Source organism: Mustela nigripes, chromosome 6 (assembly GCF_022355385.1).
Source record: "Mustela nigripes isolate SB6536 chromosome 6, MUSNIG.SB6536, whole genome shotgun sequence".
NCBI classification, from domain to species: Eukaryota; Metazoa; Chordata; class Mammalia; order Carnivora; family Mustelidae; genus Mustela; species Mustela nigripes.
Genome location: NC_081562.1, coordinates 118,651,040 through 118,677,954, shown reverse-complemented (window position 1 = coordinate 118,677,954; position 26,915 = coordinate 118,651,040). Strand labels below are relative to the sequence as shown.

General features: G+C 37.7%; 1 protein-coding gene across 3 annotated transcripts in view; it reads left to right on the top strand.

The window, feature by feature from the left end:
• The window catches only part of MTPAP (mitochondrial poly(A) polymerase), a 39,801-nt gene extending 13,288 nt beyond the window's left edge, over positions 1-26,513 (top strand). The window contains exons 5-12 of one of the 3 annotated variants that reach the window (XR_009404910.1): positions 3,933-4,144; positions 6,508-6,734; positions 16,529-16,621; positions 16,704-16,777; positions 18,404-19,112; positions 20,928-21,023; positions 21,114-21,267; positions 25,554-26,513. Coding sequence is in view for 1 of the 3 variants with exons in the window: in XM_059404093.1 (XP_059260076.1) it covers positions 3,933-4,144; positions 6,508-6,734; positions 16,529-16,621; positions 16,704-16,777; positions 18,404-18,766 (969 nt within the window). In the remaining 2 variants the exon portion in view is untranslated. Of the gene's footprint in view, positions 1-3,932; positions 4,145-6,507; positions 6,735-16,528; positions 16,622-16,703; positions 16,778-18,403; positions 19,423-20,927; positions 21,024-21,113; positions 21,268-25,553 lie in introns of those variants that run through there. The other 2 variants (XR_009404911.1, XM_059404093.1) reach the window with 2 other exon arrangements.
• Positions 26,514-26,915: the final 402 nt, after the last annotated feature.

The following is a 26,915-nucleotide window of genomic DNA, read 5'->3' as shown; positions in this document are numbered from 1 at the left end:
CTTTTTCTAAAGGGTTTACATCTGATGGGATTTAGGTAACAGAAGTAAAAATTGGTGGCAAAGTCCTATTCCATTGTCTAAATCATTGCTGTGGACAAGGTGCTTACCCTCCTTGTGTTTTATTTTTATTAGATACTGGCCTAGTACCAGAGTAGTCATGAAGAACATGCAGTAATGTTTTAAAAATTTATCTGAAACAAAGTAGTGTCAGGTACAGCAAAATTAGTAAATGTTTATTGATAAGGTGTTTGTGAAGAATTTCTCCCAAGTTTTATTTGTAAGAGAGGAGTAATTTGGGGGAGGATCTTCATTTTGCTGATAATAGGTATGGTTTTATCATCTGCATCTTCCCTAACTGCAGTGTTTTATTTCTGTGCAGAGTGCATTTATGTAAGTAGAATTACGTCATGTGGTTCTGTATCTCTTGCTTCTCACATTGGCCAGATTAGGCCATGTTATGCCTTGGTGATAAACACCGTAAATTAGCACATCACTGATTATCTGTTGCTAAAGACTGTGTGGCCAAAGCAGGTCAGCAGGGGGCACTCAAGCTCCCAGGCTGAGGAACTTGAACCACGGGGCCTGTGCTTATCCTGCTGAAGGCAGTGGAAAGGCACAGTAGAGAACTAAGCTCTGTTTTGTTTTGTTTTGTTTAAAAGTTATTTGTTTGTTTGTTTATTTATTTATTTGACAGAGATCACAAGTAGGCAGAGAGGCAGGCGGGGGTGGGGGGTGGGGGGGGAAGCAGGCTCCCTGCTGAGCTGGATGTGGTGCTTGATCCCTGGGTCTTGGGATCATGATCTGAGCTGAAGGCAGAGGCTTTAACCCACTGAGCCACCCAGGCGCCCCTGAACTCTGGTTCTTAAAGCTCTGCCTGGAAGTGGCTTGTAAAGCCTCTTCGTATTTCATTGGTGACAGCAAGTCCCCATGCGACTGCGCTTAACTCAGAGGGACAGGACCACGATCATCCTACTGAATGTCAGGAAGGTGACATGGGCTCTTTGATGAAGAGCTTCAGTAACGGTCACATTCCCGCTTACAGTTCGGTTTCTCCAGTTTCTTGGCCCCGATTCCTTTACTCAGATCTATTTTTCCCTGGTGTCATTTTCACTTGTTACTTCGGTGATTTTATTTTTCTCTCATTATAGTATTTAATTTAAAAAAAAATCTCATTATCTCCTTCCTTCTGCGTTACTTCTAACACTTCCCATACATCTGAGTTCATCATGACTCCTCGGTCATCTGGTCTGATACCACTCTCCCAGGTGCTTTTCTTCTGCCATCCTGAGATGATTTGACACCAGATCTGTCTCGTTCTCCTGGTACTGTTGAGTCCTAATGGAGGAAGTTTCTCCTTCTTTGGTTTTCTGTGGAGGAGCCTGTGCTCTCTTTGTTGGTTACTCTTGTTTGGGTTCCTGCTTCCCATGTAAATTGGTATGAATCTTAAATAGACTAGGCAACCAGAAGTTAGATGTTTTTAAAAAAGAAGCTAAGCTAGATTTTTGAAGTTTTAATGTTTTTAAAGGAAATCCTTCTTTCTCTGAGGTAATTTTTCCTAGTAAATAAAAAAACCTGGATGACAAAAAGTAAAAAAAAACACAACATATTTATTTGTGGGGATTATTTGTAAACATGTCATACCTGTATATTTTTAAAGGGTTTTTTTTTTCTGATTATAAAGTAGTAGTTACAAAATATGTACCGTAAATATCTTTGATGGTTCCACCACCTCCAGAGGTAGCTATTGTGAATCGTTTAATGTATTTTGTTTTGGATTTTTTTTCTTTACATGTAGAAACTCTTTTTTGTAACAAAAACCTGTTAATCTTTAGGTTTTAACTTGATCTTTTTTTTACCCCCCTCCAGTTAATAGTGCCATGGCATTTCTGTCTCCTGCATCCTTTTCAGTGGCTGCAGGATATTCCACTGAAAGAATGAACCATAATTTACTTAACCAGTCCTTTATTTGTTAGCTAGTTAGGGTGGTGCATTTTCCTCCCTTTTTTATTGTCAGCTGTATTAGTTAATACTTTTTGGTTGTTCACAGAAACCAACTCAAACTAGATTAAACAAAATGAAGAAGATGTAGAGGAAGCATTCTAGAACCCAGGGCCAGGAATGTGGATGAGTCTTAGGAAAGAACTAGAAGTAGGAAGTGTAAATTATCAAGAGCCCATACAGTATTCAGTTTCTTTCTACTTAGTTGCTTTATTTTTCTTTTTCCCCTTCATTACACTCTCTGCACCCCGACTGACTTTATTTACGTTGTTGGACCTTGCAGTGTAGAATGTGCCTGCCCCAAAGCTTCTGAGGTACATATTTTGGCCTTATGGTTGCCTCTGAACCGCCGCTGTTCCAGGTCCCAGATGACTGTATGGTACGGTCCTCCAGTGCTTACATCAGCTGCCATGCCTGGTCCTCTCAGCTGAGAGTAAGGGGGTGGATTTCTATGATAAACATTGTTAGGACCTGAATCCTTGTAGTAGGAATGGGTTCTAGAAAATGCGCGGTTGAGGGTAGGGAGCCTTATTAAGCTAAATAGAATTACCGAAGGGTGTGTGCCATGCAAATAATGCTACAGTGAGTGAACAGCTTTGTAAATCGGCCTGTCGAAGCCAAGTGTTTTTTTAAGGATAATTTCCTAGAATTTTAGTAGCTGGTCCAAGTATACAGTAGAGTTTCAATAGATACCACAGTTGTCTACCAAACATGTCCCAGTTTACACTCCCACCGACAGGATATACCTGTTTCCCTATGTCCACCAGTGGTGATCCTGGCAACCTTTTGTCTTTGGCAGACTGATAAATGAATAGTCCCAGTGTTGTTTTAATTTCTTCTTTAGTTTCTAGAAAACTAAAAAAGCAGACTTCCCACTAAGTAGGGAGCCTGATGTGGGGCTCGATCCCAGGACCCTAGGATCATGACCTGGGCCAAAGGCAGATGGCTAAGGACTGAGCCATACAGGCATCCCACAAGAACATCTTTTATTGTCTTTGTTAGCCATTTGTTAGCCATTTTTATTTCTTCTGTTATTTCTTATTTTTGTTTCTTTTTAATTTTGGCCTATTTTTAGAATTGGGTGATTTTTTTCTCCCTTTCATTTATATAAATACTTCATAAATTTGGGAAATTAGTCCTTTATGTGACATACGTATTACTGTTTTATTTTTGTCTTTTATCTAGTAGTGAATATATGCTTTACCTTGAGATGGTCTCACAAAATCATATTTCTTCTTTTGTATCTTCTGGAATTTTGTATTATGCTTAGGAAATCCCTCACTACTTGCAAAAACATTCATTGTTTTCTAGTACTTTACTGATAAAACTTTTTGTATGTAAATCTGATTTATGTTTAATTTACTTTGGTTAAGGGCTAAAGTCAGGATCTAGTTTATTTTTTTCAAGGGTTACTTGACTCATTTGTTAAATAGTAATTTTAACCCAGTGATTTATGGAGTCATTTGTATTAAATTCCTATATATAGTTAAAGTCAGATTATAGTTTGTTTTCTTCGATTGATTTGCTGTTTGATTTGATTTGTACATGTACTTCGTATTCTAACTACTGTGGGCTTAAAACATCTTTTATAATATAATGGTTAACTGGGAAAAGGCAGATAGATGATCGCTGAATTTATAGTCAGTTATTCTACATGTAATGTTACTTTGTGTTACATGATACATAGTGGCATATCAGTTAATTGTACAAAGCCAGTGATTTTTTAATTTAGTACTTTATACTCTGAAGAAACAAAAGACAACTGAAGATTTTTTAAGTCTGCTGTTGGCTTTGATTTCATGAAGAACTTTTTGAGTGTGTGTTTCTTGTTTTTTTGGTTTCTGTTGTGCCAAAAATGATTTAGAGCATCCTTCTAGAAAATTTAAGAAATTCCTTCCTATAAAAAGCTCCCATTTACAAATGTTTTTATTCAGACCTCTGGAAATTTTCTGATGGAATTTCAAGTGAAGAATGTTTCTTCAGAAAGGATTGCAACTCAGAAGATCCTGTCTGTGATAGGAGAATGCCTTGACCACTTTGGCCCTGGCTGTGTGGGTGTACAAAAAATCTTAAATGCTCGGTGTCCTCTTGTGAGGTTCTCACACCAGGCCTCTGGATTTCAGTGTGATTTGACTACTAATAATAGGTATGATCTCTTGAATTTATCATCTTAAATGTGAATATTATGGGGTTTTAACATAGTTTTTCTTGTACAGAAAGAGTGGCTTTGGATTCATATATGTTTTAATAATAATAACTTTTTAAAGTTTTGGACACTTAGATTTAAAAATTGGAAATGTTTTCTCATACATATCTATTGGCTTTTTGGTCTTCATGAGTAAAATCTTAGGATATTGTATTTAAAGTGTTATCATACCTAACTAACATCATCTTCTGAGTACTGTTTCATTGTTCTTTATTATGTAGCCTGATAATAACAAGAAAGCCCTAGAGCAGATGTTCTGTATGTAGTCTTCCAAGTATATTTAGAAAATAAAGTAGCACCTTGAGTTTGACCTTTGAATTGGCTCCAGATATAGTTTGGGTTCTAAACCTGTGTGGTGTTTGCTTAGGTCAGAAAGCAGTCTACGCAGCTTCAGACCGCATAGTTTCTTCCTTTAGCATATTTTCATTTCATTATCCTAGCAACCTGCTTCCTTAAAAAAATGGGGTGCAAATGACACGTTTTTTCATACTTTGATTCCTTTTCTTTCATTCTTAGTTCGGCAAACTTCTCAATTGAATTTATTTCATAACTCTAGTATTCTCATTGCATGCATTAGATTTCACTATATCATGTTAGATAAATACTCTTTACCAAAAACAGATTTAGAAAATCCATTCCAGAGCTGTTTCACTTCAACTCGTGTTCACTAACAAGTTAGTGCTGAGTGCTTTGGAATTTCTCTCAAGTATTCAGAGAGTAAAAATAAAATACATAATGCACTTCCTATCATTATTACATTTTTTTAAATAACATGTAAACTAGAACAAAATGACATCTTTGTTTGTAGTAGTGTTACGTTTATTGTTTTGTCAGGATAGATTTTTAAAATTTGATTTACTATCCTTCAGGTTTTTATACTCCTGCATTGCTTCTTTATATAAAATACCTTGCACTATTTGATACTTATTTTCAGCTTAATTTAGACTTATTTATATAACTCATTTAATCACGTGGAATTTCTAATTTGCCATTTCTTCTTTTTTCTTTAAACTCAGGAAGTAAATGCCATGATGAAACTTTATAGGCTGAAGTTGTTACTGTTAATGGTCTTGTGCCCTCTGTTGGTTCTTTGGGAAATTACAAGACATGTTTGATCAGTAGGAGCTTAATTTTAAAATATTTTTGATTAATAATTTTTTGCATTGTAACATTATGACTAGGAAACTTACTGAAAATAGGGTCTGAGGAGCGGGTTCCATGGTGTAATGGTTAGCACGCTGGACTCTGAAAATAGGTTCTGAAATTTGATTTCTTTTTTTAAATTTTTTAATTTTTATTTTATTTTATTTTATTTTTAAAGATTTTCTTTATTTATTTGACAGACAGAGATCACAAGTAGGCAGAGAGGCAGGCAGAGAGAGGAGGAAGCAGGCTCCCCGCAGAGCAGAAAGCCCGAAGCAGGGCTCGATCCCAGGACCCTAGGACCATGACCTGAGCTGAAGGCAGAGGCCTAACCCACGGAGCCACCCAGGCGCCCCTAAATTTTTTTATTTTTAAAAAAGATTTTAGTTATTGAAATTTGATTTCTTTAAAAGACATTTTATCTTCATGGGTTTTGGTTTTTATAAATGTTAGACTTATGTAATTTTGGCTGAATTTTAAGACATATATACTCTTGATAAAATAAGTAGAATATTTTCCTTGCTTGCGAAAGGACTAGATAACTAAGGTGTGAAACTGAGGTGTAGAGCCTCTCATTTACAAATGTGTCAGTGTCTTTATTGGTAGTTTCTAAAGAGCACGGATGTAGTGTGTTTCCTTTATTATTTAAGTCATGTTTAGGAACTTTGATTAAAAATTCTGAATTTTAGGGACGCCTGGGTGGCTCAGTTGGTTAAGCCGCTGCCTTCAGCTCAGGTCATGATCCCAGCGTCCTGGGATGGAGTCCCACATTAGGCTCCTTGCTCCGCAGGGTGCCTGCTTCTCCCTCTGACTCTGCCTTCCACTCTGTCTGCCTGTGCTCGCTCTCACTCGCTCTCTCTCTGACAAATAAATAAATAAAATCTTTAAAAAAGAAAAAATTCTGAATTTTACAACTGCATTAGGACTGTCAGCATTTAAAAGAGTGTTTTAATGTTAATGAATGTCTTTGATATTCAGCCATTCACATTAAATTTTATATTGCATATACATAATGCTTTTGATTATCTGATCGTGGTGTGCTGAGTATGCGTAGATAACAGTAAGATATTTACATATGTTTCCAGGTATGTGTTTTTACTCTACTCTGGAGCCATAATTGGGGGTTTGAAAATTCTCTCTCTCTTTTTTTTCATTTGAAGGATTGCCTTGAAAAGTTCTGAACTCCTTTATATTTATGGTGCTCTCGACTCAAGAGTGAGAGCCTTGGTGTTCTGTATTCGGTGTTGGGCTCGAGCACATTCATTAACAAGTAGTATTCCTGGTTCGTGGATTACAAATTTCTCTCTTACAATGATGGTCATCTTTTTTCTCCAGAGGAGATCACCCCCTATTCTTCCAACACTTGACTACCTAAAAACTCTAGCAGGTAAGACTGGAAGCAGTCTCTTCTCTTTCTGACATTTTAAATGAATATAATTACCATGTGTTGTCAGACACGTGCGTTTGTTTATTAGTCATAAAATTTGTCTCCTGTATTTTTAAAACTTTGTGAATCTAGAATTAAAGTGCTTTGTATTTTTTAATGCCCACAAGGGGTCATGAGAGTAGATGATTTGCGAAGCTGAGGCCCTTAGAGTTCTGTCCTGTTTGTGTCAGTTGGCAGGGTTGTTTACAGCTATCATGAAACAGTTGGAGCTTCTCTGTTCTTGACCAAGCCTGGAATGATCTTGGGGAGAAAAAAACATATCCCAGATACAGCTTTTGAGTGGATCAGAGTTTCGGTGATGGCTTTCCAAATCTGAATTTATTTCCAGATTTTTCTTGAAGTTGCTAAAAAGTTTCATCATGTTTTAGAGGTCCTAAATGTGTTTTTTAGTTAAAAGCTTACAAGCAGTCTTGGGTGAATTATTGTAAAATAAGTATATTCTTTATGTCACAAATGAATTGACATTTTGGTAGACTGCTTGCGGAAATACTAAAGGATGAACAGTTCTAAATTCTAAAGGGAAGGTAAGTAAGGAATATGCTCACAGAGCACAGCCACTGTGTCTAACCCCCATCCTGTGTGCTGCGGCCACAGGAAAGTACATCTCTGAAGCTTCCTGGTTTAAAATAACCTTACGGGGATTTTATTCCCTATGGAATAAATCTCCATTTACATAGCTTGGTATTGAAGATCTTCACTTATCTAGCCACACCCGACCCCCTAGCCTCTTCTCCTGTCCCTCCTCATGCGTGCTCACATTGCGCTCAGGACCGTGGTGCCTCCCCTCATGCTCCCATCTTAGCTCGTTGGTTCAGACTCTGTTTTTCTGCCTGGACCGTGACTTCTCTCAGTTCTCTCTTCTGTGCCACCTTCTCTCGTTATCCAAATTAGAAGTAATTCTTCCTGTGAACCCTGTTAAGCACTGGTCTAGCTTGAAACCGAGCTTTAAAAACGCTCAGTGTGGTAGGGTAAGGCAGAGTAGGAAGGCAGAGTAGGAAGTTTTCAGAAGGTAGGGTGTAGTGGTCATGAATCTCTCTCTTGAGGTTGAACTAAAGAGGCAACATCCGTGGCTGTGCTCTTTTATTGTTTGGGGTCATTCATTCACTCATTATTTCCTGGTTGCTTATTGTACATTGGCTTGCATTTTTGGTACAGTGAGGATATGGATGATATTCTTAGTTAACTTACAATCTGGTAGAGGCATAAAGCAGACACACAGACAGACATAAAATGTGGGTATTTCCTCATAATAAACAACCTGTAAATAGCACTTCCTCTTCAACCTTTGCTGTGTGTGCTCATGCCTAAAACTGCCCTCACAGGGGTGCCTGGATGGCTCAGTTGTTAAGCCTCTGGCTTCGGCTCAGGTCGTGATCCCAGGGTGCTGGGATCAAGCCCCACATCCAGCTCTCTGGCGAGCAGGGAGCCTGCTTCTCCCTCTCCCACTCCTTGTGCTTGTGTTGCGTCTCTTGCTGTATCTCTCTCTCTCTGTCAAATAAATAAATAAAATCTTTAAAAAAAAAAATTGCCCTCACAGAGGCCATTTTGGGGAAAAATCATGGAACTCTTGGCGTTTAGAAGCTAAGGAAAGCAGAAGCTGTGAAAAGGAGGAAGAACAGAGGCAAGTTGACGTAGGGGGCAAACTGTTCCTAATAGCCCGTTGCTCTTTTCCAGTCGCACGGGAACTGCCACTCCTGCCAGAGTTGGGCCCTTGACATACCCTTCCTGGGAGCAGTTCTACTACCTTCTCTCCTTACCTCCATTTGTTTCCCACCAGTCTGTTTGTAACTAGCAGAATGGTTGTCAAAAATCCATCTCTCACTGTATTATTCTCACTTGAAATCCTTAGGTAACTTCCTAAAATCTTTCTGAAAAAATTTCTGCTAATTATTTTAGAAAAAGAATGTGATTGATGGACAAACTTAAAATGACATGTTGAGGTTTTATTCCAGATCTTTTTAAAAACAATTTACCTTTATTCACATCTAATGGCATCAGAACAGACATAGCTAGTTTTGGAATTCTTTAATTTTCTATTTTAAAATACCAGATTGGTTGCTTACAATTTTTTGTGTTAGTTTTTTTTGTTTGTTTGTTTTAAGATTTTATTTATTTATTTTACAGAGAGAAAAATCACAATCAGGGCAGAGGCAGGCAGCGGGAGAAGCAGACTCCCTGCTGAGCAGGGGACCCAGTGTGGGACTCGATCCTAGGACCTGGGATCACGACCTGAGCTGTTGGTAGCCGCTTAACCCACTGAACCACCCAGAGTTCCCTTGTGATAGCTTTTAAACACTGTAAGAGAAACTTTCAGGCTGCTTTTTCCAGCTTCATCTCCACACACAGCACATTGTGGGTGTGAATTGCCAATAAATGAATACACGAATTTGATTAGCATTATTGTTACTTTTTTATCTTTGATTTTTTGAAGTTCTGATAATACCTTGAATTTGTTATAAAAGAATTTTTCATAAATGAATGTATATTAAGGATGTTAAGATTATTTTAAGGAGACTATATAAAAATATTTTTTTTATTCATTTAGGTATTTTTCAAATTCCATGTTTTTTATACTTTCTGATTTTAACCAGTGGTCCCACATTGGTATATATGCAACAGGACCTAAGAATAAAAACAATGTTAAACTCTGAAACCATCAAAACCATCTCGGGTGCTCTATGGTTGATTGGCTGAGTGAGTTAAGTCCTGTGTATAATCTACATTGTGCCTCTGCCTCGATGTTCAGATAGTGGCTCTCAATTTGTCTTTTTTAAGAAAGAAAACTATTTCCTTGCTTGCTTGTTTATTAATAGAAGGCGGCATGAATTTCTGGAACACCTTCTATCACTTCTAGGGCCTTATAAACCTGGTTGGAACTTAGAATAATCCAGAGGTTGTAGAGTTATATTTAGGGTCCCTTTGATCTTCCCTTTCCTCGTCTTCTCTTACATTCACGTCTGTGTGCAAATCTGGAGGCTCAGTGCTCTACCCTCTCTGCTGATCCTCATGTTCTGCTCTTGTGCCTGATCCTGCCTTCTTCTCACTGCCTCCTCTTCTCCTATGGAGAGAAGCTCTTCAGGGTTCTGCCAGAGAAGGGAGAAGACGAACCCAGATCAAGATCTCATTTGTTGGGTCACTCCTGGTTGTCTCCCCGCTGCTGACCTTCCTGGAGGTAGCGCTCTATTGGCTTCCAGCACCTGGTACACACGTGTATTATAACAGCTGTCATGTTACCAACTTATTTACCTGCCTGTGTTGGCCCAGCCTTTTTAGGGCAGGCAGTCTTTGATTCATTTCTGCATCATCCGTTCCTGGCATAGTATTGGGTTCGTAGGAGAAGTTCAGTAAACAGATTTCAGAGGATAGGCTGAGTGTTTTACAGTTGAGAGCTTTTTGTACTGAGCATGATGGAAACTTTCATATTTTGGTTACTCTTAAATTTCTGTATCTTTGTGTTTTCTTATAATCTCTGCTCCTTTCCCCATTATGTCTATTATTGTGTGTTCTCTCCTATTTTGGCTTTGCTGCCTTTGTTAAATTTACTTCTTCACTTAGTGTTTTCTGTGGCATTTTCCTTTCATAAACAGTTGTTAGATTATACCTTTTTGTTTAGGATCCCTGTGCTTCCTTCCTGCGATGAATTAAAGGGTTGAGGAAGAAAAGACTGGGTATATTATCTTTGGCAGTTCTGATGCAGAAACCCCAGGATGGAAGAGAGTTTTAATTGTTAGTTCTGTGTGACGCAGTAACAATTTATTGGGTGCTGACTCTGTGCTGGGCACTTGGCTAAAAAGTCATATACACCATCTCATTAAGTCCTCCTAGCAAATCTTAAAAGGCACATTTACTATTTTCATAGGTGAGAAAACTTTGAGAGGTTTTTCAGATTTTTTTAAGGTAACTGAAATATATTACATCTAGAAGTACATCTGTGTATATGTATCAGTTTTCACAAACTGAACACACCCATGGAAAGTCCTCCCCGAGTGAAAATACCACTGAAGCACTGGCTGTCTTCCCTTCGGGCCTCTCCACGCCCTCCTTCCACAGCATGGGTTCATTTTACCTGTTTATGTCTCATAGAGAGTGTATTGTTTGGCATCTGGTTTCTTCCCTGTCAATATTGTGTTTAGGAGATTCATTCCTACTGTTCGTGTATTCGTGGACCACTCATTGTCATTGTGGCATGGTATTCTTCTATATGAACAAATCAAAAAATATTTTTAATTCTACTTTTGGTGGGCATATAAATAATTTGTAGTTTGGGACCATGACAGGTAATTACTAATATCATTCTAGTACATTTCTTTTGGTGAGCATAGGCTCTCCTGTCAAGTATAAAGTAGGAGTAGAATTTCTGAGTCTTGGGATTTGGGTGTATTCAGCTTCGGTAGATGCTGCCAAACAGTTTTCCAAAGTGTAAACTCCCACAGGCATTATGGACAAGTTCTAATTGCTCTATATCTTTGCCAACACGTGGTGTTATCTTTTTTTGTGGTAGCTGTTCTAAATGTATGTGTAGGGGCATCATGGCGAGTTTTGGGTTTCTTTTCCCTAATGACTAATGAAATTGAGTACCTGTTCATATCTACATCAGTCACTTGAGTAATTCTTGTAATGTTTCTTTAAGTCTTTTGCCAATTTTGCTCTTGGCTTGTCTTCTTCAAAGATTCATTTGTAGGAATTCTTTATGTATTCCTCGTGAGTCCTTGGTCATACATTGCGGATTCATGTGTATGTCTTTTTATCTCAAATAAATACATACAGTGCTTCCCTTTTAATTCTCTTAATGGTGTTTGGTGAAAAGAACTGATTTTGAAAGTTCAGTTCTACCAAAGTACAGATGCACATAATAGATGAAGAGTAAAATATTCTACAAACTTAGTAACAATAACTCCCACTCTGAGCCTCTGCCTCCTATTCCTTTTGCCTCTCTCTGTAGGTAGCCCCTTTTAACTCTTTTAGCTGATCTGTTTGCTGTTATAAACTATATTTTCAGAAAGTATCATAATTTTTCTTTAACTAGGGAGTACAATTGGCATATACAACTTTATATGGGTTTTAGGTAATAGAGCATGATGATTCAGTATTTGTATATGTTGCAAAACGATGACCGTGTTTCTTGATTTTTAGTTTTAGGCAGTATGTATAACTTCCCTTTATGGAAGAAGAGGAATTACCTTTTTTCCTCACCATACACACGTCTCTTCCATGCCTCATCTTCTGAATGTGGCTATGGCTTAATTTTGCTATGCACTCTTTATACTTTTATGACTGTCTAAATGCTGTTCCTGTCTAATCCATGGAGTAAACTAAAATTAATTTCCATTCCTGCCCAACTTCTTCTGTTCTTTGGAATTAATAGTTTTTAATACTCCTTATTTTCTTGTTTGCTTAGTTTTTCATGTACTTAACATTACTTGACTCTCCAGCTTGCTACTAGTTGTCTAAATCTTTTGTCAAAACAGTCATCATATATTCTATTAATTAATTCTTCCTTATGTAGCCTCTGTTTTTCTGATTTTTTTTTTCATTTTATTCATTTTTCATTTTAAGTTTCGTGTCATGTTAGAGGCCTACCTCAGGTGTGTGATAGTCTTTGATTTTCTGCTTATGTTTGAGTTAGGAACTAAAAAGTCCAGTTGATGGGGTGCCTGGGTGGCTCAGTGGGTTAAAGCCTCTCCCTTCGGCTCAGGTCATGATCTCAGGGTGTCACTGTCTGTGTCATTCCTCTTGAGCTACTCAGATTCCCCAGAAATGACTTTTATTTTTCTGGAAGAAAAGACCCCGTACTAGCATGCTGTCACGTAGACATTTACTACACTTTTGTTTACTTACTGTTCGTTTTAGAACAATGTTCCTACCCTCAGCTGTCTCCTGTCTTCCTGTGTATAGATATCCTTTCTTTTACCCTGTCCAAAGTAAGCTCAAGGTTTTCTTTCCAGGAAGAGGAGATCTGGGGGAGTCTAACTGCTTTCTCAGCCATCAGGCTCCCAGTCTTGGTGCTTCCAGTTAGCCCTGGTGCTCGCAGCTCCTGAGTTGTTGGGAGGTCTGTCTTGTAGATCAGGTTTTTTCTTGGCTTTCTTTACTGCTTGTTCAGGATTCAGTCTTTTCAGATCTCCTAAGTCTTTGCTGCTTGTCCATCTGTTCTAAAACTGAAAAGTTTTTGGTTCATATTTCTTCTGTTCTCCATCTTTAAGATTTTATGTCATTTTAGTGTCATTTCATTGGTGTTGGAGGGGGAGATAGACGCTTGTGTTCCTTTCATCATCTTTACCCCATAGCATGTGCTCTTAACAGAATATTGGCTTCCTCATGGAGAGGCCGAGTGTTAGTGGAGCATATGGCATGATGGGAGAAGCAGGTAAAACTTCAACCTGCGTGTTGATGAGCGTGAGTGATTAATAGGGAACGATCTGTATATAGATGTGTGTGTGTGAAGAATAGTATCTGAGTCACATTCTGGAGTTGGGTGAGTGACGAGGCAATAAATAAAGCTCCTTTGATAACACAGATATCACCATAACACATTCTTCACAAGGTTAGGTCCAAGTGCTTGAGAGGCAGTTGCTTGGATGGGCATTTCGGAAAGCATTCTGGCTGCGTAGGTTAGAAGGAAACAAAACGGCGATGTGTCTAAGTGAATAGCACCTCCGCCCCCGCGTGTTATACTGTCTGCATTAATTATACAGCACGGATCATCTGTTGGCTTCTCCCATTTAATTACTGCTGATCCATGGCATACGGGAACGTTTGGACCTCTTAATAGTTCTCCTAGAAGCTGAATATAGTTACAATTTTTAGCTCTTCAAGCTGTGTTCCAGTAAGCTCCTCTTGCAAAAATGGGACATCACAAAAGACTTGTTATCAAAGAAAAAAATAGTAAGCCTTCAAATGAACTTTATTCCTGTTACGCCCCTTACCTATGTGCCTGTCAACTTCAGGTGACTTACTAGAAATACATGTAGCTGGCACAGTATAGATTTTGTTCTTTCGACCGGAAAGATTAACAAAATAATTATACAGCCTGCAGACATGATTATCTGTACTGCAGCCCCTCAGTAATCTGTTAAGAGTGCCAGTAGTGATCCCTGTTACTAATTATGAATTCCTATAGTGTGGATATTAATTGCCTGGAAGACTGTGGGTAAGTTACAGTGTAGCTATGTCTCTGGGAACATTACTCGGTTCATTTCATTTGTCATGTATACTGTGCTGAAAAAGAGTTATGGGTGTACCAATCCATGAGGCTCTGAGGTTTCCAAAAGAAGCAAGGAAATCAAATTTAGTAAATACACAACCTTACTTTTTCATAGTTTCTAAGCTCACTTAAGGTGAAGGTGGGGGAATGTGTCATCAAGCTCCTGATATGGGGAAATGAAGGTGCTTACCTGGCTCTTTTCTTCATAACCGGAGTTTATATTTACTTAGAAATTTTTGTCACTATGTCATACAATACTTTTAAGAAAAGAGTACCGCAGGTTTAAACTAATAGCGTTACGGTTCATATGTCTGAATAGGTTGGGAATCATTTTTCTATTGCAGGACTATCCAGTAGAAGTTTCTGTGATGATAGGAATGTTTCAGATCCACATTGTACCTAGGAGGGTAGGCACTGGTCACTTGTGGCTCTTAGGCACTTGAAGTATGATTAGTGTGGTCAAGGAAGTGAAGTTTTTATTTTAATAGCCACATGTGGCTGGTGGCTATTATATTGGATTGTGTGCATGTTGTCTAGGTGTGACAGTAGATAAATGGGGCAGAGCCCATAGGAGGGGAAGGACTTGACAGCCACACTGCTGGGTGTGAATGCCTCAGGAATTTTGAAAAAAACAAAGATGGCCCTATCTTAAATCAGAGGATACTTTTTTTTGTCCTTCAAGTTTTAATACACTCTTAACCCTTTTAGTGAAAGGTAGCCGTCACAGAGACAGTCTCGGTTTTTCATTATTATACAGTTCTTGAAATGTTTTAATGTGGACCTCATTTTTCTATAATGCTTTAATTGGAAATACCTTCCTGAAAAAAGACAAAACAGCTAAAAGAACATCAATATATATGACTATCACTATGTCACAAGAAATATAACTGTCGATAATTTGAACGAGTAAAACCTGTGCCTGGGTCCCATAAAAAATAGATCTAAGCGTGGAATGCCTTGGTGGCTCAGTCTTTTAAGCATTTGACTTCGGCTCAGGTCATGATCTCAGGGTCCTGGGATTGAGCAGAGCATCAGGCTCCATGGTCAGAAATCAAGGTTGTCCCTCTTCCCTGCCCCGTCAACACCTCCCCCCCACCCCCCGTTCATGCATATGCTCTCTTGTATAATCTCTCTCTCTCTCTACTTCTCTCAAATAAATAAAATCTTTAAAGAAAAATAGATCTAATATAACCGAGTATAAGTTCTTCAGGGTACTTTAAGTAAAGTAATAGAGGACATAAAATTTGCTATTAAAATAAATATCCAGGGTGCCTGGATAGCTCAGTTACTGAAGCATCCGACTCTTGCTTTCCTCTCAGGTGATCTCATGGTCCTGGGGTTGAGCCCCACATCGGGCTCTATGCTCAGTGCAGAGGCTGCTTCTCCTTTCTCTCTCCCCTGCCTCGCATCATGCGCATGAGCTTTCTCTCCCTCTAAATAAATAAATCTTTTTTAAAAATACATAAAATTAATATGTTAAGATCTAGAGTAACTTGAGAAATTCTATTAGTGACCAAGTCTTAACAGAAAATACAAAAAACGACCAAAAAAGGGGGAGACAAAAATTTGAAGGACCCTTATCTGTCTCTTTCTGATTTCTAGATTTAACCCCTTCAAAATAGAAGTGATCATTCAGGTTACTGGTTATGTGCCTGCTGTATGCTAGACATTTGTGGCTAGACTGGTTGTGGAGAGGGGGAATAGTGAATGGGACAGCGACATTTTAATCCCAGACTGGGGTAGGGGCGTGAGCAGCGTGCGTACACAATCACAGGGCAGTCAGTTAGGTGCTCATGGAGTGTGAAATAACTAACGGAGGATGGCCAACTTGGAGTTGGGAAATGCTTTCAGATGAGGTGGCTGTTAATCCGATTTTCGAAGAGTGAGAATTTGCCTGCTTACTGTACAGTGGAAGGTAGGTTAGAGTGGGCGAGGAATTTCATGCTGGCTGTATATTTATCATGAAGGGGTTGAATCCTTCTGAAGATACAGATATTATTAGAAGAGGTGAATGCTTAAGTTTAGGGTGCTGTTTACTTTGTGGTAGTGAATTCTAGTTTTGCCAGAATACTGCATTTTAGAAATCACCAGAAGTTCTTCAAAACTCTTAGACCATTCAGTTTGTGTCGCCGTTGCAAATTCATGCATGGGGGGTGATGAGGATAGAAATGGAGAGGAAATTCAATATTTTGATCAAAGATAGTGCCAACAGTTGAGTTGGTGAAGGATGGGAGCTATCTACATTTTCGTTTATGACTGAAAAACTGATGACCTCAAAAGAGAGATTAAGGATCGTTGGGTTGTTGATAGACAGCTTTAGTATGCTAAAAAAAATGTAATGCTAATTTTCACTGTACTGTAATTAGTCTCAAATCTTTGGTAAGGAGTTTTAAATCCTATTCACTGTAAATATGTATAACACTAATAATAGGATACATTAAACTGTAACTTTGATTTAGTTAATTATCAAATCCTTTTCTGAAGTAGACAGTATCTTTGAAATGTGAAAATTTTCCATTTCTGTTTTTTGAAGGTGCAGAAGATAAATGCATAATAGAAGGCCACAACTGTACGTTTGTTAGTGACTTGAATAGAATTAAACCTTCAGGAAACACAGAAACACTAGGTAGGTGTTTTTTCTCCCTGTTCTTTGTTTTTTAATTGAAAAAGGCCTTTCTCTTATTTTTCTTGTTTTATTTTTCTTACAGAATCACTACTGAAAGAATTTTTTGAATATTTTGGCAATTTCGCTTTCAATAAAAATTCCATAAATATTCGACAGGTAAATATTTTAATATTTAATGACTAAGTGGTTTCTGCTGTACTAGTGTTTAATTAGTTTTCAAAGCACTCTAACTTGTTAGTATATTTCAGCTCCACAGTAGTAGATACTAATAAGGACATCGATGCCTAAAGGAGCTATGTAAGATCATTCATCTAGTTATTTGGAAGAGCAAAACCCAGCTCTTTGAGCATCTAATACTGCCTCCTTCAAAATGTGGAATATATTCTGAAAAATCTTCTGGAAAAGATAACTTTATATACACTTCTTATTAAACTGCTTTTGTGTTCATGGAAGAAGTAGGATACCCAGCCGTTTTGATTTTAGTGGTTCTCTCAATTTGAGCTCTAAATTTATTTGGGCAAATGAATTTATGATTTGGATTCATATGAGTAGCTGGAATAAGAGACTTTTTTTTTTTTTTTTTTTTTTTTTAAAGAAAATCCAGAGCAGAATCCTAGGCAAAATTTGTTACCAAATGAGGGATACTTGAGTTAGCTCTCTGTTTGGGTTTATTCTGTTAATCATTTGGGTACTACCATTGTAAGATTGGCTACATAAAACATATAATCAGATACTCTCTTTTGTTGTTTTATTTACCTCTTCCTTTTTTCATTCTTGCCTCTTATCCTGCTTAAGGAGTTTTTGTTTAACAGCAACAACAACAAAAAAGTGTGGGGAATGGAGAAGGCGGGGACACAGAGCTCTGGAATGCAAGCTCATATGGCTTAGATTCCTCCGTATGAGAAGATGATCACTGATCACATGAAGTTCTTTATCCTTTTTGTCCTCTTACCCCTGGGCTTCAGGGGTGATGGATAGGCAGGACCCCTGCTGGGCAGGGCTTGAGAGCCATTAGGGAATAAAGAGGTGCTGCTCACATTGGAGAATCCTGGCCCTGTGTTTTGTTAATATTTTAGTAGTATTTGTGATATCATTTGAAAGAGGGGATTATATATACTAATGCATCACTGCTGGTCGTATGAATCACAACTTTAGCTTTTCTTTTATTTCTATGGGATGTGGCCTTACCTGTCAGCGGCTTATAGAAGTTGGATCTTTAGGAATAATAGAAAACTTGCAGTGTTTTATAATGAATAGTGAATAATCTTTTGTTCCTTCTCTTCCTTTCTGACTTTATTCTTGGGAAACATTAATTACTGTATTTAATTTAAGGATTCTAATTTTGTGTGCTTCTATTTGTTTTTAGCAAGTCTCAAAAATAAGTGTGTCTTCATTTTATTTATTGCCATTTTTCACTTTTTTCCCTTCCTTGCTTTATCCTCTTAGGTCAGTTGATACTTTAAAAATACTTCTGTTGATTGAGTTAGTCTAGATAACTCCCATCTGAGCATCATCATCCATAGCTATAAACCTAATTTATATTTCTCTCAAGAAAAATCACAGAACTACAGTGGTAAAAAAAACCCAGTCAGAAGTACACACACACACACACACACACACAACATGCATATATGCCCAGTTCTCTTAGGAAAGCACTTCTTTACTCTGTAAAGTAAATGCTGGGATTTTCCTTGTTTTTGACATTTTATTAGACTAAGTTGTTCTTGTAGCTGAGCCTTTCATATATTTATACATTTTTTTCTTCTTTATAACAATCTGCAGGGAAGGGAACAAAACAAACCTGAGTCTTCTCCCCTGCATATTCAGAATCCTTTTGAAACTTCTCTCAACATCAGCAAAAATGTAAATCAAAGCCAGCTACAAAAATTTGTAGATCTGGCCAGAGAAAGTGCCTGGATTTTAAGTCAGGAAGATAAAGATCGCCCTTCCCCATCAAGTAATCGCCCCTGGGGGCTGGCAACACTGCTGCTTCCTTCGGTGGTAAATAGTGTTTCTCTTGCCAAGAAGAAAAAGAAGAAGCCTGCAAGTGAAAGAATTAAAAATTTACTGGAATCCATAAAAAGTAGCAGTCCAGAAAATGACACAAACACCAATGGGAAAAGAACAGTTAGCACTCAGGCATAGTGGCTCCTCCTCCGCTTTAAGAACTGGTTTCCCTCGAGAACATGCGCTTTGGGGCGCCTGGAAGAATGCGTGTGAAACTCTCACAGATGCCCACTGTCATCCGATGTCTCTTTTCATCATCTTCTCACTGGGTCTCCTCCTCGTCTGAAGTTCTGGGAGTTTTCAGCCTGATAAGGCTCAGATCCACTGGCACCTAGAACGTCAGCTACAAGGAATGGGTGACAGAGGATTGGAATGCACTTTAGATAAACTATACAAAGCAAGAGATAAAAAATCAGTTTTAGAATCAAACCATTATTGATACCAACATTAGGCCCCGGATGGAAATCATTTAAAAGGACTTTGGGTATGTACATATGTAGTCATTGAATTTAATAAAGCTTCAGAATTTGCTATTACCCTTTAGTATGTAGTTTTATATTCTTCAAGCAAACTATTCTTACTCACATATAAATTAAAACAGGTTTTCCTGTTTTATTTCATATATAAAATTAAAGCAGGTTTCCAAAAGGGTTCATGTTTTAAAAGATACGAGTGCGGATACTTCAGTACATTCACGGTATTCTAAGCCAGATACATAAAAATATTGGTACATTGTATTCTAGAATGTTAGGTACTTTTTCTGTTTTCAAAAATAAAGCCCTGTTTCTACTATATGATATTTGCAGTATTCTTTTTCTTATTTTTTGAAACCTCCTTTCTTCCTGTTCAAAGCAGATACGTATTGAAATATAATTTCCATACATTCCTTGTGGACTTTCATGTTTAGAAGCCAGCAGAGTAGTGCTTGAAAACAGGGGACTTGAGCCAGACTGGCTTCCTGGTAAATTACTCAGCCTCTCAGGGCCCACTGTTGTTTTCTCTCTAAAAGGGTGACAACAATAGTGCCTGCTTCTCAGATTTTTGTTGACAATTTACATGAGGTACATAGGAAAGTTTGCTAGGTCAAGAGTCTGACACATTATACGTGTTACTTTTATTTTTTATTTTTTGTGATGTGTAAATTCTTCTTGCTACTCAGAATTCAGATTTACGGTGTAGTTCAGAAACTCTAACGAGCTCTGCTTGGGATATTTTGGGGGGCTCACTAATAGAATTGTTATGAAGCAGCAGGGTTCTCGGAGTGCTCGTGTGGCTCTGCTGTTTTGATTTGGCATCTGAAACCAGCAGACAGATATCCGTATTCTTGCATATATATGTATGGTGTGCTTTTATACGGACAAGTAGCAACGTTCTTTTATACAGTTCTTTGAAAAGCCATTTTTCATTTGTTCTTCAGTTAGGTTGATTCTGTTGGGCTAGAATCTGTACTAGGAATTGAAAATAATTACGTTAGAGTTTCTTTTATTTTTTTTAAAGATTTTATTTATTTATTTGACAGACAGAGATCACAAGTAGGCAGAGAGGCAGGCAGAGAGAGAGGTGGAGGAAGCAGGCTCTCTTCTCTGCAGAGCAGAGAGCCCGACGCGGGACTCGATCCCAGGACCCTGAGATCATGACCTGAGCCACAGGCAGAGGCTTTAACCCACTGAGCCACCCAGGCGCCCTACGTTAGAGTTTCTAAATGAAATGATCCCAGATATTTGATCAGACGTTTTCTTTTTTAGGTTGGTGTTAAGCCTAAAATGATCATTTTTAATAATCTATACAACAACTTGGATACTGTAGGTTTTTGTTATTTTTCAGGCTGAGATTAAATTATGTGATGAATTTTAATCTACAAAGATCTTTTAATCTAAAGTTTCATTCAAGTCAACTGAACGTAGACTACAAGGAAATTTAATGTTTTCTCATAAGTTCTTTGTATCATCTCCCAAATTCTTAAAACGTGGTTTTTATTGCATATTAGAGATAATCTGCACTTGTCATTGCCACTTCTTAAAACTGATTGTAGCGATAAGGTCAGGAAGAAGTTTTGTTCAGGGCGTTTCTTTTCTAGCTATTTGTTACTCAGCTTCCATTGGGTCGCCTTCATCTAACTTTTGTTATAAGTATGGGAAAGAATTTGGATATGAGCCTACCTAGATCAGATCGATTTCACTTCTACTTCGTTCCGGATTTTATGGTCCACTAGTATAATTCCAGTCCTTAGGAAATTAGAGAATTGGCCAGAGGCATTCTAGGAAAAAATCTGTAATCTCTCTCATTCACAAATCTCTAGGGATCATAGAGGAGAAGAGAAAATACAGTCGAAGTAGGACTTCCTGCTGTCATTACTACGATCCTCTTCTTCCTTTTGCTCAGGGGCTATAGTCAGGTGAGAACAGAATTAGAATTGTTTCAAGTTATGTCATGTTCCTAGAAATTCCTTGGCCTTTAAAGTACAGCTCTGTTCAATTCCTTACAGCCTGCTGGTGCCACAGTAGGGAAAAGCTACATTTGCCTGTGTCTTTTAAGCCAGCACAGGCAACATCGCAGCAAAGCCATCAGGAAGAGCAACCAAGCAGTCACAGCTTGCCCATGTGGCCACTTTGCACTTGCCAGAGTCTGGCATTCGGTTGGTGAGTAGCTGTCCTCAGTCTCCGTTCAGTCCCTTCGGGAAACCTTGTAGGAGTACAACATTCACTACGCCTTAGAAACAAATAAATCATTTTTTCCTGAAATGATCAGAGAAAGCCTAACTGATGAATGGCTCAGGTAGATCTTGAAAGTACAGGTAGACAGAGAAGAGCATATGGCTTATGCTGGGAAATAGCAGGACAGCCCGAGAAAGAGTCAGGAAGAAGGAAGAGTGTTCGGAGAACTGGCAGTTTGGGTGGGTTGGAATGCAGTTGTAAAAAGAGTTAAGGTTGGGTGAGATCATGAAGGACTGCCAATGGCAATTTAAGGAAGTTGAGTGTGTTTTCAGTGGTAAGCTACTGAAGGTTTTTGTGTAAAAATAATAAAAATTAAGGCAGTGCTTTTAGATGATTCATCTATTCATACCAAGTAGTTTTAGAGCACTGCTGCTTTGTTTGCAAGTTTCAGTTCCATGGATCTCATCATTAAGTCAGATAAAATTTGGCTGTTCAGTTTTCCGTGAAGGTCCAGAAGCTGACCCCATATACCTCAGAAGAGTTTTTCTTCTTAATATTTAATAAGGAAGTAAGGTTTAAGTTAGTTTTTAAAGTTATCAGGAAATATCAGGTCGTGACACACAATTTCATGTAAAGCCTTATTAATGAAAAATTCTTTGCAATATATACTTGGAATGAAAGTATAACCAAAAATCACTTTTCACCTCGGGATGATGTTGGAAAATTTATTTTAAATACTTGAAAGGCTTATTTTGGTTTCATGCAGAGTTAAGTTACTTGGGATACATATTCCAAAGAATATAAACATTACAACGTTCCTCTGGAATTCCCATGGAACAACTCCCAGAAAATGTCTATTTTATATAGGATCTTTAATCTGTAATATGTATCATACAGGATGTGTAAAATCACCACAAGTTATTTAAAAATATACTGTTCATATGTTATCTGTGGTATGTGTATCCCACCCACCTGTAAGAACTCAGTGGAGTCAAAGCTAGATTAAAGGCATTATTCACTTTCTCTGTCCAATCTTAGATAAATGCACTTAAACTTATCCTCCCCCTGTGGTAAAGTTTCAAAGCTGTTAGCACATAGAGCTAAAGCATTTTAAAAGAGGGTATTGGAAAGATTCACCTTTAATAATAAATGTTCTACTTTGAAGCCAGGATAGTATGATAGTATGGCAAAATACCTAATTTGGAATAGGCCAAGGCAAAATTAACAAAAAATATAGGTTACAGATTGAAAACCTACTGTGATGGAATGCTGTCAAATAAAATCGCTTCAAATGAATGACAAGATGACAAATCAGGTCTCTATTATGCTTTGGTTTACCAAAATTCTTTAACTTGCTAAATTGTTAGGTATGGTGAAAGTCTTACATTTTTGAAACTTTTCCTGTTACAAAATTACTGGTATTTGGCTTAAATTAGTGCGTTTTAATGATTAGGGTTTTAATGAATCTTTGCCGAGTTTACACATGGACTTAGAGAGTGGTGTAAAATAACACACTGATGTGTTCTCTGCGCGAAAAATTAATAGTAAAAATGGATTATGAAGCTGACGGGTGTTGTGAGATGGAATTTGAAACTCAAAGCCTGTGTTTTTTTGTTTTTTTATTCCATCTAAAATGTGTATTGTAGGACGCCTGGGTGGCTCAGTTGGATAAGCAAACGCCTTTGGCTCAGTCATGATCCTAGAGTCCTGGGATCGAGTCCCACATTTGGCTCCCTGCTCAGCAGAGAGTCTCTGTTTCCCTCTGACCTTTCATTCTGTCTCTCTCCCATTCTCTCTCTCAAATAAAAAATCTTAAAAAAAATTTATCGTAAATTTATATATGCAAATATCAATATAATATCAATATAAAATTTGCACAAGCTTCACCTAAATTAGGAGAGGTAATCAAGATATGAACTAAGCTAATGGCAACAGAAATAGAAAAATTTAACCAAACAAAGGGGGAAAAAAGAGAGTCTGAAAGGATCCCAACATTTGAGCCAAGCTTCACCTTGCTATTCTTAACAATTAATTTAATTAATTTATTAACAATTAATTTTGGTGATTAGGGCTGTTGGTTAATGATTTATGTGATAATGTCCCTTCATATCCCCTTCTTTCCCATTCTGTAATAGACCCAACAGTAAACATTTTTGGAGTTTCCCTGCTTGATTTCTTGGCATTACTGATTATAAAATTCAGTTATCAATATTGACTGGTTTCCTTTAACTTTGTGTAATTGAGTTTTTTGAAAAGAACCATAATATCTTTTGCATATTTTTGTATTTGACTCATTCACCTTTTTAATTTTTATTTGTTTTTAAATTTTTCTTCATGCACCCTTTTTTTTTTTTAAAGATTTTATTTATTTATTTGGCAGAGAGAGATCACAAGTAGGCAGAGAGGCGGGCAGAGAGAGAGAGAGGAGGAAGCAGCCTCCCTGCTGAGCAGAGAGCCCGATGCGGGACTCGATCCCAGGACCCTGAGATCATGACCTGAGCTGAAGGCCCACTGAGCCACCCAGGCGCCCCATGCACCCTTTTTTAAATAAAGATTATTTGAGAGAGAGAGAGAGAGCTAACACACGAGTAGGGGTAGGGGCAGAAGGAGAGAGAGAAGCAGGGCCCCCCTGAGCAGGAAGCCAGATGGGGACTTGATTTCCAGACCCTGAGCAGAAGGCAGATGCTTAACCGACTGAGCCACCCAGGCGCCCCATCATTTACCTTTTTTTTTTCTTTTTTTTTTTTAAAGAAGTAATTACTGGGGCGCCTGGGTGGCTCAGTGGGTTAAGGCCTCTGCCTTCAGCTCAGGGCATGATCCTGGGATCCTGGGATGGAGCCCCGCATCGCATTGGGCTCTCTGCTCAGCAGGGAGCCTGCTTCCTCCTCTCTCTCTGCCTGCCTCTCTGCCTACTTGTGATCTCTCTGTCAAATAAATAAATAAAATCTTTTAAAAAAATAAAAGAAGTAACTACATTTGTATTAATGGTGAGCAGTAGCACTTTGCTTATCTTCTGTTAACCAGTAAGATGGGTTCAGATAAACAGTGTTCAGGTAACATTGATTGCACAGCTTCATCATCCTTTCTGGGCATAGGACAAGACCGGTTGTTGTCGCCCCACCTGCTCACACTTGATCCTGATTGTGCACTGGGCTTTGTGTCCTGTGTCCTCCCCTCCAGTGCAGCTTGCATGAAGTTAAAATGATCTTCTTCCTTAAAATTGACTTAACCTCATACTTGGCCTTTTTCTGTGGTTTGTGCCATTATTCTCTGCCACCGCAGGCCAAAGGCTGGGACCTTTTAGGCTCTGTTTTTTCCCCTTTGCTTGGTTAATCTTTTTCTATTCCTGTTGCCATTAGCTTAATTCATGTCTCGATTATGTCTCCTAATTTAATGCAGTAATCTGTTAGCTTGTTCTTTAACCTAATGATTTCCTTCTTCTGTCTATCCATTTGAACTGTTAATTTCAAATGAGTAGGATTTAAGAGAGACTTGTTATGATAAATGAATATTAAATTTTGGGTGTGTATTTGTTATGTTTCTGAGAATACCTTGGAATTGTACTTAAGGCAATCCTGAATATTCGTGCAAATTTTTGTACAGGTGTACAAAAAAAGATAGTGATTAAATGTTTTAATTAGGATTTTTTTCTGTAACAGGTATTCTGTTTATAAGCTCCACTGATTTCTTAAAGTTTTCAGGCTTCTCTAATAATGATACTTAATCCCCAAATACTGGTTCAGTAGGGTCATTCATTCAGTAACCATGTTTACTATGTACCAGATACCGTAAATCAAGACACCCTGCTTACTAAGAGATAAGAGAGGTTTGAATTACTGGAAAAAATGATTTTTGTTCTTGAATAGAAAGGCTTAGTATAAAGGTAACAGTTTTACTCATATTTATCAATTAATAATGATGCAATCAATTAAAATCCTATAAGGATTTTCAAATGTGAAAGTCATCAGAAGTGTTTCAAAGAATAATCATACAGGAATTGCTAGGAGAAATTTTTAATTTGGTAAATAACTTACTACAGTATAAGACATAAGTAAGTGAAACACAGTGCTGCTGGTTTGTGATAGACAAGTCAATGAAACAGCCCACAAACAGATTCAGGATCTATGTGGGAATTCAGTAACCTAAGCACAGCATTTCAAATCAGTAAAAACATGGATTATTCGATAATTTGTGTTGGGACAGCTGATAGCTATTGGGGGAAAAGAAAAAAAAAACCAGCTTAATCCCATTCTCACTCTTATAAATTCCAGATGAGTTGGGATTAAATGTGGAGGTGGAGAAAGTGAAATCCTAAAGTCCTAAAAGAAACCGTGGACGAACATTATGAATTTGAAGCAGGGAAGTATGTCTTTTCAAGTATGACACGCGCTGATAAAAGAATACATTGATAAATTTGACTACTTTAAAATAGAAGAGGTGCCACGAAACAACCATAAGCAAAATGAATTCTGGCAACTACTGAGAAAGGACTAATCTTTGTAATACATAAGATATACAAATCTATAAGTAATAGGCCAAAACAAAGACGCCACAGAAGCAACGAAAATGCACCCGTAAGTAGTAAAGAAGAAGTGTACTAAGAATTCCAGAAGGCTTTATTGTGGAGAATTTTGAACAAAGTAAACTGAAAAGTACAATGAATTTGCATGAATCTGTCACTTATTTCAACACTTTTGGCAAATTGTTTAATTTATAACCCTGTTCCTTGCCCCTTTTGTATGAAGCAAATTTCAGTCATTCTACCATTTCATCTGTAAATCTGTATCTCCAGAAGATACTTTTTGTAACAAAATCACAAACCATTTTTAAATCTAAATGGAACAAGGAAAAACAATAATTCCTTAGTATCATCACATCCAATTAGTGTTCAGGTTGTCTTATAGATCTCGTAGTGGTTTTCCGGAAGGACATTCGTTTGAGTCAGGACCCAGTTGTTGTCCACTTTGATGGGCCTGATTCTGGAGTCTCTTTTTAATCTTTAGATTTCCATTTCCTCTCCCTTTGTCCTTGCAAATAACTGAAGATAATGGTTTGTCTTAAGTTTACACAGCGTGGATTATGTGGATTATGTCAGCACATATGATTATGTGCTGTGGAGTTACTCAGCATGAACTTAATGACCTAAAAATAATTTTCACCAGTTTTAGAAAACTTCCAACCATATTTTATTCTGTATTTTCTATCCTTTTCTTCGTCTTCATTCTGGATATTTCTTTCTGAAAACGTGTTACAGTTTACTATTTTTTTTTTTCTTAAGCTGTGTCTAATTTTTAAAATCCATTCGCTGAATTATCATCTTTAGTAGGTTTTGGTGTTTGGTTTTTTTTGTTTTTGTTTTTGTTTTTGTTTTTCTAATTCTAGAGTATCCACTTGGTACTTTAAATTTTTTTTTTCTAATTTTCTGAAAAAAATTTGTCTTGTCTGCTTTTCTTGTATTAAACACTCACTTTAAAGTCTGTGAGTGGTAATTGGATATCTGCTGCCCTGTGTTTCTCCATCTTTCATGATGTGGATTTCTCTGCTTGTACACCTAGGTGTTATTTTGTGTGTTGACATTGTATGTGAAAGAACAGAGATTATTTCCCAGAGGTTGGTTTCATCCTTCAGAATTG